This window comes from Lissotriton vulgaris, chromosome 5 (genome assembly GCF_964263255.1).
Source record: "Lissotriton vulgaris chromosome 5, aLisVul1.2, whole genome shotgun sequence".
NCBI classification, from domain to species: domain Eukaryota; kingdom Metazoa; phylum Chordata; class Amphibia; order Caudata; family Salamandridae; genus Lissotriton; species Lissotriton vulgaris.
Window position 1 is genome coordinate 212,483,869 of NC_141693.1, and position 13,030 is coordinate 212,496,898.

The 13,030-nt window shown below is 43.2% G+C and overlaps 1 protein-coding gene across 2 annotated transcripts in view; it reads left to right on the forward strand.

Annotated features, from left to right (window-relative positions):
* LOC147710516 (ectonucleoside triphosphate diphosphohydrolase 8-like) overlaps window positions 1-13,030 on the forward strand; it is a 615,095-nt gene that overhangs the window by 21,481 nt on the left and 580,584 nt on the right. For both annotated transcript variants that reach the window (XR_015295864.1, XM_086921187.1), the window contains exon 2: window positions 1,525-1,662. Coding sequence is in view for 1 of the 2 variants with exons in the window: in XM_086921187.1 (XP_086777313.1) it covers window positions 1,534-1,662 (129 nt within the window). In the remaining variant the exon portion in view is untranslated. The remainder of the gene's footprint in view (window positions 1-1,524; window positions 1,663-13,030) is intronic.

Consider the following 13,030-nt stretch of genomic DNA (forward strand, 5'->3'; position numbering starts at 1 on the left):
CTAAACGTGATTCACAAACCTCCGAGTGGAAATCTCCATTTCCAACTTTCCTATCTTTTCTATGGGGAGATCCTCAGACGTGTAAGTTTACTACTTAGTAGTAAATACTGTGTAAGAAAATGAGGAATATATATTACAAAATGAGAAGGGTTAGGGAAAAGTACGGAGGGGTTTAAGGAGGTACAGGCTTCAACAACTACCCACCCACATAAGAATAAGTGCATTGCTATTCTTAAACTACACTTCTCAAGTTACTGCAGCTGTAAAGGTGACAGAACAGTAGTAAACATCCTACTGCACAGCCTTGGAGTAGGCCACGCACCACAGATGGCCACTAACAGATATTGCAACTGCCATGGAAAATATTGGAGGAAGCAACTCAAAAATAAAGTTATATAAATAAAAACATGACATTGAAAATATTTTGTTTTATTTTAAAATGTTATATATAATTATTAACCATTATTTTATTTTTAAATGGAATATTAAACTTGGTAAAACATTAAAAATGAATTGATTTTCATAAACTTTAGTACATAGCAAATTAACATAATACAGTGGTGGGAAATGTGTTACTTATGCTTTTAACAAATATTTACAAATTAAATAAGTACAGCTAAACCCTGTCCACTCCACACCCCTCCCTCCAACCCACCCCACCCTCCAACCCACCCCACCCTCCAACCCGCCCCACACAGAAGCCACTTCACTCATTTACCATTTGCTCAAAGCAGGTGGTAAATTGGCAAAGGGGTTTCTGTGCAGGTGGTAAATATGGAGCTTAAGTAGTTCACTAACGTTTGCTATGTATGAAACTATGTAACAGACGTAACATGAAGAATACATCTATATTAGTGAAATATTTCTATAGGTTACAGTTGACAGTGGTTGGCGTGTCCGCCCCTTATCTTATCTCATTTCAGCTGTAAGAAAAGCAATTTCCTTCTTTGACCCTCCAATGTATGCTTCTAGTTCCATATATTTCTTAGGAATGTTCCAGATGTACTCATTTCAACTTTGAGATATGGGCTGATGTATTGTCAGTCTCAAAACTATACTGTCTCATATACCTACGATTTCGCCAAATCGAGTATCTGGCTAACATAAATCAGAATGAAAAATGCAAAGCAAATTATAATTATTTTATTTTAATAGACTTTAATGTAGAATAGGTCACAAATGGCAAGACATAAACAAAAGAATAAATCAAAAGAATACAATTATGAAAGCAGTAGGAAACTGAACTCTGAAAAAGTAATCACTAGTTTTGCTGTAAGAGGTGCCTCTTTTGCACAGCTGATATAAAGGAGCTCTGAACCATTTCATCAGCAACATTAAATGAGCAGGTCATAAAAACAAAATAACTATGTTCAGTCGCCACACTGGAATGCATTAGAGATCAAATATGTATTTAGTGATGTAAAGCAGGAGAATAAATAAAAAGAGAGACAATGTCTCACCTTGCCCTCACCTATGCCCTGTTACAGCTCCAGCTTGATATTATCTGTTCTGATCCTTCTGCAGGTGGTCATAATGATGAAGAAATGTCTAATGTGGATCAATATCAAGTACTTCCTCTGCTTGACCTTCGTTTTCGGAATCTGTTCATTCCTTCTGATCCTGTTAAATGTGAAGACTGCGTATCTACCGCTACAGACAAAGGTAAACGCCAAGTCGAAGCCAGAGTAATCAATTGAACACTGAGACTTTAAAAAACAAAATTAAGTTATTTTAGCTGTCAAAGGCTAAGGAGTAAGTTGCAAATTTTTAGGGTTTCAGAAAAAAAACCTTTGGTTCAAATAATTTGTAACCAAAATTATAGATTCCAGTGACCTAGCTGGGGAAGGTCTTCTTTGGGGGACACTCTTTTTAGGGGCGAGCAAGAGTTGTGTTTGTTGACTACCACTATCCCCACACCACCTAAGAACAAGTCAGCCGCACCGCTCCTATACACCCCCCACCCCTCCCCGGAAGCAAGTCGTCCTTCGGCCGCCGCCCACCCCTCTCTGCATTCCTGCAACGGGCGGCAGACTTAATGGCCGCCCCGGGTAGCAGTAGGTCTAGCTATCCCATTGATAGATTCTTAAGCTCACCAATGGAAAATAATGCAGTTTCAGGTTTGCTTAAATCAACAAATTGGGTCTGGTAAACCACACGCTTACATGATCGATCAGCCGTCTTCCCGCTTCTACGCTATTACTATTACTACTACTAAAACGGGAAAAAAATTCCGGTCTTTTGGGATACTTGAAATTTGCACGAGTACTATAATTTAGCATCAGTACTGTGGTTATAGCTCAGGAGACACGTGTTCAAAGTGTTGTACAGAGCAGTACAGGTGCACCTGCCCAGATGCATCATCAGTTTTAGTACAGCAGTGTGACATGGAGTTGCTGCATTTAAAGGCCTGAGAATGGGTGACCTTGGGAAAACTCATAATGGAAGATGCTAATCTTCCATTAGGAATGCTAGTAGACATACAATTACTAACCTAAAGATGCATCATTGCAGGAAGACTGTCAGCGCTCAAGCCCACACCTTTCCTTTACCCTTTTGCACATGGATTTTCTCCGACCGGGAGCGATGTAGTCCCTACAAGGGGTTTGGTGTTCCCTAATGGACCGGTCTCTCCTGTAATGGAAATTCAGTAGTGCCCTGTCTCCTAATCACATTGGAGTCTTTAACAGCGACAGACACAAAGGTCTTAAGTTTAAAGATTTACTACCTAAATATTCAAAGTACAAAGGCACGAATTGCAGTTAGTCAAAATACTTAAAATCATGAGATTTACCTTCAAAGAGTGGGGAAAGGACTCATTCCTTTCTACATCGTAAAATCACACACTTTTGTATGATTTTAGACAAAAGGTTCATACATTCACTACATTAGTACAGGATTCTCAGGTGCATTACTAATAGAAATTAAGCAAAGAGAAACATTTACAACTGAATACTTTAGAGGATATCCTCTCCATTATACTACATGGGATTCTGTGTTCGCAGCAATGGGTTCATTCGAACACAACTGTTACATAGTATGTTATTCAGTATGGAACAGCTAATCTCAGCCTTGAGAAAATTACATTTCATTCAGAACATTCACAAAATCTTCAGCTCTCTCCATGGAGCCTAGTCATTCTTTTTCTAGAAGACCATGATATAGCAAAATTAATTATGTTGTGTAGTACAACATCACATTAAAATTAGCCTGGTTCATTTAAAGCACAATTTCAGAGGTTACAAACATTAAACTTCTATAAATTAGCATCCTCAAGACCACACCTTCATCTCCAATCACCAGAACAAGTACTCTTGACCTTAGCTGACATTAGCTAACTGGCTGATTCCACAAGCACAGTGTGGGGGAGGCACACACACAGCATAGGAGGCTGCACCTGTTCGTGTTACCCAGAGGTTTGTTGGTTGCTGTTATTCTTTGCGACTAAAGCTGTGTGTTCACCAACCTTGAATAACAACCTCTAACTGTGTTCTGCAGCAGACTTGCAGTATCTGATTCTCATGTATGCCCAGCCGTACCCCACACTACCCCTGCTTCTTTTGCTGAAGAGTCTCAGTATTTTTGAATATCCGTACCATAACAACTGCCAGGATTGGTCCGTTTGGGATTGAATTGCTTGCCGAACATCTTCTGACACTAGACCTCAAACATAACCATACATGTAATCACTTCTATCACACCTGGATGGAATGCAGTGCAATGACAGGGAGAGGGGGACATAAAACATCTACTCTGGTGGCATTGGCCAAACAGAATAGTGGATAGGTTTTTAAAGACTCTAAAGATGGAGAAGAAATATAGGGAGGATTACTTTCCATTGTTCACTGAACAAATTGGCTGGCCTGTGTCTGCATTGTGTGGCCACTCCCCAGATCCCTGTCCTGTTGTGCCATGCAAATGAAGGTTCCTAATCTCACTAGTAAATCTGAAAGGCTTGTCTTCTTCTGTGTACTGTGATTAATCATTGACTCTACTGCCATTTGCAAAGGCATCTCATTGCTAAACATAAATACTAAAGAAAAGACTTTGGTCCTGATTGACTCCCGCCCAAACTCCTTTTTGCTCAGAAGTTGGAATGATGAATTGTGAAGGGACTTTATTGTGCCTGGTATTTACCAGGTGTAATATTGTCTGGAACTCCCATTATATCTTTGGCAGAGAAAAAACTTGACAGAATTTAATGTTGGTAAGAGGGCTTGTAAGTACCAGAATAAGCAGATTGTGGCGTTGCTAGCACATAAATCTCCATTGATCCTCTATTACTGTGGAAGAACGCAAAATAAGTGCTATTTATTACACCTGATAAACGCCAAACTCTAGAGTTTTGAATTTTATCGGGTTCAATGAATATGATACACCTGTCCTGTGCAATCTTAATGTGGGCCTTTTGGTGTAGCACTGGACACTTTATAGATAGCATGTTTTCTCTGCCATGATAACTGAGAATATGTAGGTATCATTCTTAATAATTGCCTGTTATGGAAATGTTGATTCCCTGTTTGAGTATACATGAACAGCTTATGCTGGCACTGCAAATGTATTACTACAGTTCGCCTTGGCGTCCATGCCTGCAGTGGGTCTGGGAACCTGGACATCTGGGTTCTACTTCCAGCTTCCAGAAGTTATGATTGTGTAAGGTCTCAGTATTAAAACTTAAAATTTAATTTTTTCAGGAAAGCTCACGTCCTGATGATGATCTAAAATCATTTAGATCGAAACGCCGTCGACCCATGCAAGGAAACTCCCCTAACCTACTGTATATATTTTTTGGGGAATAACCTTGTTTGTGACACCTTGTATATAGTTTTTTAATAATTTTTTCACTTAGTCACTATAAGCACCTTGTCACATGTGTGAGCACCTGAAAAACGAAAAATATAATTGTGAAAGCATAAATAAAGTTGTTTGATATGTTTGTTACCTTACCTTACAATATTGTCTCCCAAGATTAATTCATTAACAAAAATTATATTCTACTCTACCAGGACCTTTTTAGGCCACCCAAAACCATTGTCTTTCCTTAACACTACTTCCAGCTTCAGCATTTGTCAATAAATTATGCAATTCTGAGAAATCATGTGTCTACTTGAGCCTGGAATTGCAAATCTCAACAACCAATGCAAGTATGTAAAAATGTGCAAGCATGTAAATGTAAAAATCCAAACTATAGCTTGCTCACTAGGACTCTGCTATTTGAATGTACCCCCGTCCGCCCATATCCATCAATTTGTGTTTTCTTTAATCATGCCTCAGTCAGGCCTCCCAAACCATAATGTTGTGGGTACCACAGTGATTCTTGTTTGACATAATTATGTTAACTTTTTTACAATTTTGAAATCAAACAGGTCAGGCCTCAGCAAGCGGGCCCCATAGTTATATTTGTTTGTTTTTTTCTTTCAAGTGTATGACAAAAAAATGGAAATAGTAAAGAAAATATGCCACCTCTGCCTAGACATGGCAGCCACTGACTTGCATAAAAAATAATTAAAATCATATTACCATCTCTTATAATTTTATTAGAATAGTATATTCGCTTCCTATCTGGTGGGCGAATATTTACAGAAAAGTCTTTATAGTTTTAATTCACATCACAGGAAAATATAATTATATTTAAAACAGAAGAAAGATACTTTTGACCTTGAATTACTGAAAACTGAAAACCTCGCTTAAATACACATTGGGCCAATAAAACAAAGTTAAACCCCATAAGGAATGGAAAGAAAAAAGATAATTTGCGAAGTGAAGAATTGGTCGTAGAATCTCAGCATCATCTCAGAGGTTGGGATTCATCATGAAAATCAGCTATGCACACAGTGAGAGAAATGTAATGTTTGCTTGTCAGTGTCCATGGAATTGATTAATTTGTCCCACCCGCTTTGAGGGATGCACTAATCCGGGGGCCTATTATAGATGGGGCACACTTTCTCTGTTTGTGCCACAGCGCACCTTAATACAGGTGCGCCTGATGCAAACAGAGAAAGTGCGCCCTATTTCATTGACTGCACTGACCCCAAGGCAGGCGCGAGCTTGGGCTGCCCTAAGGGCAGCACATTCAAGTGAAAAATTGAGTGGTTTTGAAGTCGCCGCGCCACGTTTCACTGTGCAAGCGGCAATCACCTTCACTTTTCAGGGGGATTAAAGATTAGATTAGAGATCCTATTGCAGGCAGGTGCAATGAGTGAGTGCACCTGCCTGCAAGAGGATGTCTGGGGGGGTCCATAGAACTCCTTGTCTCCCTCCAGAGGGCTGCTATCAGGGGGAGCACTGACAGTGCACATCCTGACAGCTTCTTTGCCTCTGCGCCTGAGTCTATAATAGGCACGGGTGCAGAGGCAACGGGCATTCCCTCATTTGCATGGGGGCCCCGCCCCCACACAAATGAGGGACAACCTCTAGTGATAGCCCTGGTGCTATCTGTATTACAGAAAGCACCGCGCCCCCATACAAATGAGGGAACAACCTCTGCTATCTGTATTACTGAAAGGACAACTCCCCCATGCAAATGAGGGAACACCCTCTGGTGATAGCGCAGGCGCTATCTGTATTACAGAAAGGACCACACCCCCATGCACATGAGGGAACACCCTCTGGTGATAGCGCAGGCGCTATCTGTATTACAGAAAGCACCGCACAAGCATCTGTGGCCCCTTCCGTATTTCCAAAGTGCCCCGAGGGTGCGCAAAGTGGTTGCACATGCCCGTTGCACCCTGGGGCACTTTCCATAATACGGCCCTTTGTGTCCATGTTAACGCTGGAATCTGTATCAGTCTACTACTGTTGTTCTTAAAAGCTTTACAATAACAGCATCAACATATAAAAGGAGGAACGAGAAAATAGTAGGGAGAACGTACATGGTCTATTGTAAAGATTAAAATTAAAACCGTGTCCTTTATGCACATCATAAACACTTGGACACTTTCAATAATTAAATATGTCTTTATACAGAGACAACTCTTTTTGATGCTTCTTAACTAACTGGTCAATATATTGTGGGAGTGTCAGACCTATAGCACAGTGACAAAGCACTGCAATACATTTGAGTGCTGTAGGCCATGAAAAAAGACCTTCTACCTCTATGTACTTTATCCCAGCCATTAGTTTTGTTGTGGCTCCATCTCCAGGACAAAGAGACTAGCATACCTAGAATCCCCTTGTTTGTTTTTCTGTCCTTCAGGTATGAAGACACAAGAAGTAGATCAGAGAGAGATTGGGTTATTAGTGAATAGAATATGTTAAAGCTTTTCTATCACAAAACCTGACTTACTCTCATCTTCTCGTTCATGAGATCTTAGTGTAGTTTTGTACTCTTTGCAGGCACCTACTTTGATCCTTTAGAGAAAGTAGATCTGAAATCACCTTTTTTCAAAGTTTCTTATTTGGCGGCTATTACCTCTGCATGTAGAGTTGGAGAATTAACAGCGTTACTTTGTTCCCCAACTTTCTTCAGAATCTTTGATGATGGAGTACTCTTGAGACCAGTTCCTTCCTTTATTCCTAAAGTTATGTTTGATATGGCACAAAAGGTGATTCTCCCTTACTTTTTTCCTTCGCCTTCCTCAGTGGAAGAGTGCTTCTTACACACACTGCGGTACAAAAGGGGGTGGTGATGGACGGAGCACCTGAATCAATCAAACACTCACACCCAGTCAAAAGATCTGGGTTTAATCCATCACCGTTCTTTAGCCCACTCTGCCACCCCAGTTCAGACATGGCCATATGCAAATCAGTCTGACCCTGTGCCTTATGGGAACAGTCCAGCCCGAACTGCCAAGCCATGTCTTCCCTGGACCGGAAACAAGCTTCCGAGGATCGGTTTCTGGCATTCCAGCCGTCTTCAGCCCGGCTTGCTTGAATCCAGTGGCAAAGTAAGCAAGGGACTCACGCCTGAGCATACCCTGCCACACTTATGGTGGCCAAAAGCGGTACAAAAGGGGGTGGTGATGGACGGAGCACCTGAATCAATCAAACACTCACACCCAGTCAAAAGATCTGGGTTTAATCCATCACCGTTCTTTAGCCCACTCTGCCACCCCAGTTCAGACATGGCTATATGCAAATCAGTCTGACCCTGTGCCTCATGGGAACAGTCCAGCCCGAACTGCCAAGCCATGCCTTCCCTGGACCGGAAACAAGCTTCCGAGGACCGGTTTCTGGCATTCCAGCCGTCTTCAGCCCAGCTTGCTTGAATCCAGTGGCAGGCACCTACTTTGATCCTTTAGAGGAAGTAATTCTGAAATCACCTTTTTTCAAAGTTTCTTATTTGGCGGCTATTACCTCTGCATGTAGAGTTGGAGAATTAACAGCTGTACTTTGTTCCCCACCTTTCTTGAGAATCTTTGATGATGGAGTAATCTTGAGACCAGTTCCTTCCTTTATTCCTAAAGTTATGTTTGATATGGCACAAAAGGTGATTCTCCCTTCCTTTTTTCCTTCGCCTTCCTCAGAGTAAGAGTGCTTCTTACACACACTGGACATTAAAAGAGCTATCTCTATTTATCTTGACAGTTCACAAAGTTTCATAAAATACAATCATGTGTTTGTGACTTTTGGGCAAGTGGGAAGAGGGAGGATGGTTAAAATCTACAATCATACAAGTTGATCAATTAGTCTATGAACATGAGCGCTTTCAGTGTAGATATTCAAGAGGCATGGCTGCTTCGTGGGCTGAGTTGCAAGGGGTTTCCCTACAAGTGATGTGTAGAGCAGCAACTTGGTCCTCGAATACCATGTTTGTGAAATATTATAGACCTAATGTCATTGATATCTGCACGAACTTTGGTGTTTGGGTGCTTAAAGCAGTATTGGAATGAAATAGATTATTGGGTTGATGTTGTCCTAATTTCATTTGTGCTTTGCCTTGGACTATCACGGTCTGAGTGTGCATTAAATCTCAATGGGTGCGCATGCTTGTGTCTGAAGTGAATTTTATTATGCTTTCAATGGTATATTCTTTGGTATACTGCAAAAGTAATGACTGGAACAAAGGAGGTAGGGGTAATGCTCCAAAGACTTACTGGTAATATTCTTTTCTCTTAGTCCTTCTCATCACAGTCAAACTCCTGCTCGCCATCCCTCCTAGCTTTTGACATTGCTTAGTTATAACAGGTAGATTCTGGGTAAGCTAGGTCCTTTGTGGCACCCGGGAGGGTGGTAGGCGCTTACCGTCAGAATTGTCCTGTGTTTTGTTGTCTGTCTGCGAAGTGGAGTCACCTCAAAAGTTATGTATGTGAAGAGGAAGATTGAGAACCAAAAGTAATGGACCTAAGTGACTTGCAGAGCACCTGTGAGTTACCAAATGGCACAGCAACTGCTGCGTAGCACAGAAAGCTGAGGTCCCCGTATAGCACCTGGCTCCATTTGTCCTCAACCACAGATATTGACCCTGGAAATACATGCAGGGAGCGGTACTGGTAGGAACTCTCCCAGTGCCCAATGTTAAGCAGTTCATAGTGGGAGAAGCGAGAAATTTGGAGGCTGTTAGTTCATTTATTCAAAACAAACCGAGCCATGCAGCATTTTTGCTAGGAGAACACAACCGTTATCAGAATGTTGGTGCTCATAAAATAAAATGCATCTCTAGTCTACTGTGGCTTTTAAGAACATCCCCCATTAAAATGAAGAACCACTGCCCTTACCTCAATTTCTGCTTAAAGGAAAGATCAGGAACATGCATGGAGTTTAGGGTAGGCCATCCTTTGTGACACATGTTCAGCACTTTGGCTTTTTGGTCAACTGCAAATCGCAGAATGCAATTGTCACACAGGACGGGATTACTTTTGGCATTTACACAGGACAGCATTTATCCTGTTTTGTCATAACTTAATGTTGCTGCCCTGGCAGCGGCTAACAACATTGAGAAATTAAAAAACGCAAAAGGAATAAACCTATAAAAGCAGGCACGCAAATTACTGAGCTTGCAGGAGTACTTTGTGGGCACAGTCACATTTTTAAAGCCATTTCTAGAACATGTAATAACACATGATAAGATAATTTCTGCAATGTATCCGACAATGCAAACATTACTGCTTTGTTCACCTACGATGAAGTTTTACAGAAGGTGCAATACAAAAGGCATTGAAATGCAGCCGCGACCCGTGCAGGTTAGAGCAGTGGGGTTGTGTGCCCAAATTGGGCAGGATTTCGACAGACGACAAGGGAAAATTAATTAGTTCATTTTCCTTCTGGGTCGTTGTAGGAGAGTAGGATCTGCTTCCTATGGTTACCCCCACTTTTTGCTGATGTTTCACTGTTTTTCGACTTTAGTCTGGCTGGGGCCCTGCTATCCAGGACCCCAGCCTAGTTGCTCACTCTCTAAATTGATTCCATGTACTATAGCTACACTCCAGTTTGGTTACTGGGGTACCTAGTATATGGTACGCTAGGTACTAAGGGCATAGGTACCCCAGAGGCCCACCAGGGGCTGCTGCATGTATTATGCCACCCCTCGGAAGCCTTCCAAAATTACACCACAGGACTGCTACTGCAGCCTGAGTAAGGTTGTGCATGCACCCCTTACTGGGATATAGGCTACCTATATCTACCTTAAATCACTGCACATAGAATACTATCAGTCACCCCCATGGCAGGCCTTATCAATCCTGAAGACAGGGTGCTTGGTTTCGTGTGAGAGGGTGCCCATGCTTGATCAGGGCCCCTCTGCAGCCTTCGGAACCTATTCTCTGGGGCTATACTGTGATGCAGCCTGACCATATACTCTTAAGTGCCTTATAACCTGACGGTAAATGCTAACTTTTGGATGGCTGCACGGAAGCATGTTGTGTTTGATGTCATACACTTTGGAATCCTCCTCCCCCCTCGCCAGTACTGACGACAGGGGTAGAATTCCACCCTTCTAGAGGGAGAGACATGTACAAACCAGTATACACAGTAACAGTTTTAAAGAGCCCTGGCATCACAAAATGGATGCTGCAGCCACAGGCACGAGTCTGGACTCCTGCTGCTGACCGGAACTCCGGCAGGAGAGGCCAGGACAATAGGTTTCCTGTTACAGGGAGGTGTTACCACCTCCCAGACAGGCCTTAGTAGATTGGGGCTGGGTGGGTGCACTCCGAGAGTGCTTTGAAGTCTGCGCTTGGGGCACATTTGGTGTCCCTGTTCATAGTCCAGTTTAAACCGGTTGCGGAGGCTACCAGCCCCTGCTCTGGCGCGAAACTGGACAAAGGAAATGGGTGTAGCCACCCTTCTTTCCAAACCCTCCCATAGGTGGGTCCCCAGAGTATGTCCAACCTCTTCCTTGAGTATAAGTAGGGAACCCCTGGCAACAGGATTTTAGATATCCCTGGAAAAAACTCTGCAACTGAATCCTGGAACTTCGACGATCTGTTCAACGCCAGATGACTGAAGAATTTCCCTTGGAGTAAAGAAGTTACTCCCCTGCTTGGCAGGCACCAACGAAGCATCTGTATCTCCGAAGCTCCCGACGGACTCCGAAGTATTTGCAGCCCAGGAGAAAGATTTCCAGACTTCTCAGAGGCTGACCAGAGTCCCCAGCAAAGCTGAGACCCGCAGCCCTCATGATTGGCGTGGAACTGGAACTCCTGGACACCGTAGACATTTGCAAGTGCATCAGCTTCTCAACGTTCTTTGAGGCTGTGCTTTGGGTTACTTGGAGCCCAAGCCCCGGGTACCTTTTGCCCTGAAGATTGCTGGCCTACACTCCATGAGTGTTCCGTGAGCCAGTTCTGAGTGTGACTGCTCGAGGCCCCATCGCGATCCCTGGTCCGTCGACTGGCGGGTTCCTGTGAAGGCAACTCTGATTTTCCTTGGGCTTCCCTGGTTGCTCTAGATGTGCCCTGACTCCCCACCACATGTTGAGTCCCTCGAACCTTGCTGGTCCACAACAAAGCATTTCTTTCTTTCTGCGTGGGTTGCTGTTGCCAAGGCTGGTTGGGTCCAATCTGGGCACAGACACCGCAGCACTCGACATCTTTCATGGGACAGCTCGAACCCAGCTCCTGGTTGTCGTCGACGCCCATTGGTCCTCGTTTCTAAAGAGTTAAACTTCACCTCTTACACCTGAAAACACCCAACATCGGTGGGTATTCTTCTATCGGGCCCCTGGTCACTGGCTAGTGGCCCAGATTCTGTTCCCCCTGCTTTCAGGTTCGTCTCATCCTGGATCCAGTCTTGGATCACCCCAGACACTTTCGTCTTCGAAGGCAGCCGCTTTTTGCAGCAGATCGCCATTGAAATCAACGACGATTCTCGACACCTAAAGACACCTGTGCACCCGTCTTTCCTGGGTGAGGTAACTCGAGTACTCCGGTGCTCCTGTGGGTGTTGGACCTAGGCCCCTTAAGACTAAAGGGGTTTGCTCAAAGTGCCCCTTTTCTTTAAATTTCCAAGAGTGACTTTCCCCACTGAAGTTAATGGTGAAACGCGGATGTGTTCTCACACTGCACGTGTCCCCCGTGGGTCCCCTGTGTCACTACCTTGGGTGGTTCCCTGTGGCCCCAGCACTTCTACAGGCTCTATGCCTTGTGTCTAGTCAAGTTGTGGTTCTTATAACACTTTATTGATATATGGTTTGGTACGACCCCAGGGCTCAACGTATATTGTGCTAATTTACTGTGTGCTATTAAGTGTAACTTATTTGTTTTGACATCTAGCCTCATAAAGAGACTAATAGGGTGTGTTTAGAATAAATGCATATATTTTATATATATACCTGGTGTGGTTTTCCTTTCATTTGGTCATTCACAAGATAATAGACTGGTAAAACAAGCTGCTTTACATTCCTTCAAGACTTAGCCTGAAGGCTGCTCTCCACAGCTATCACTAGGATAGCTTTCAATAAAGGTTGTCTTTAACCTATCACCTCTAAAGGGTTGTTTGGACTGGTGCAAGGTGCCCACTATCACTAGTGGACAGCATATACCAGGCCAACTTCTCACAGTCGTCTGTTGAATCCCCCCTCCTCCAGACCTGGCCCCACAACTCTTACCTGCACAGGCTGCAGCTGTTGAAATGTCACAAGTTTCACACAAAGCTA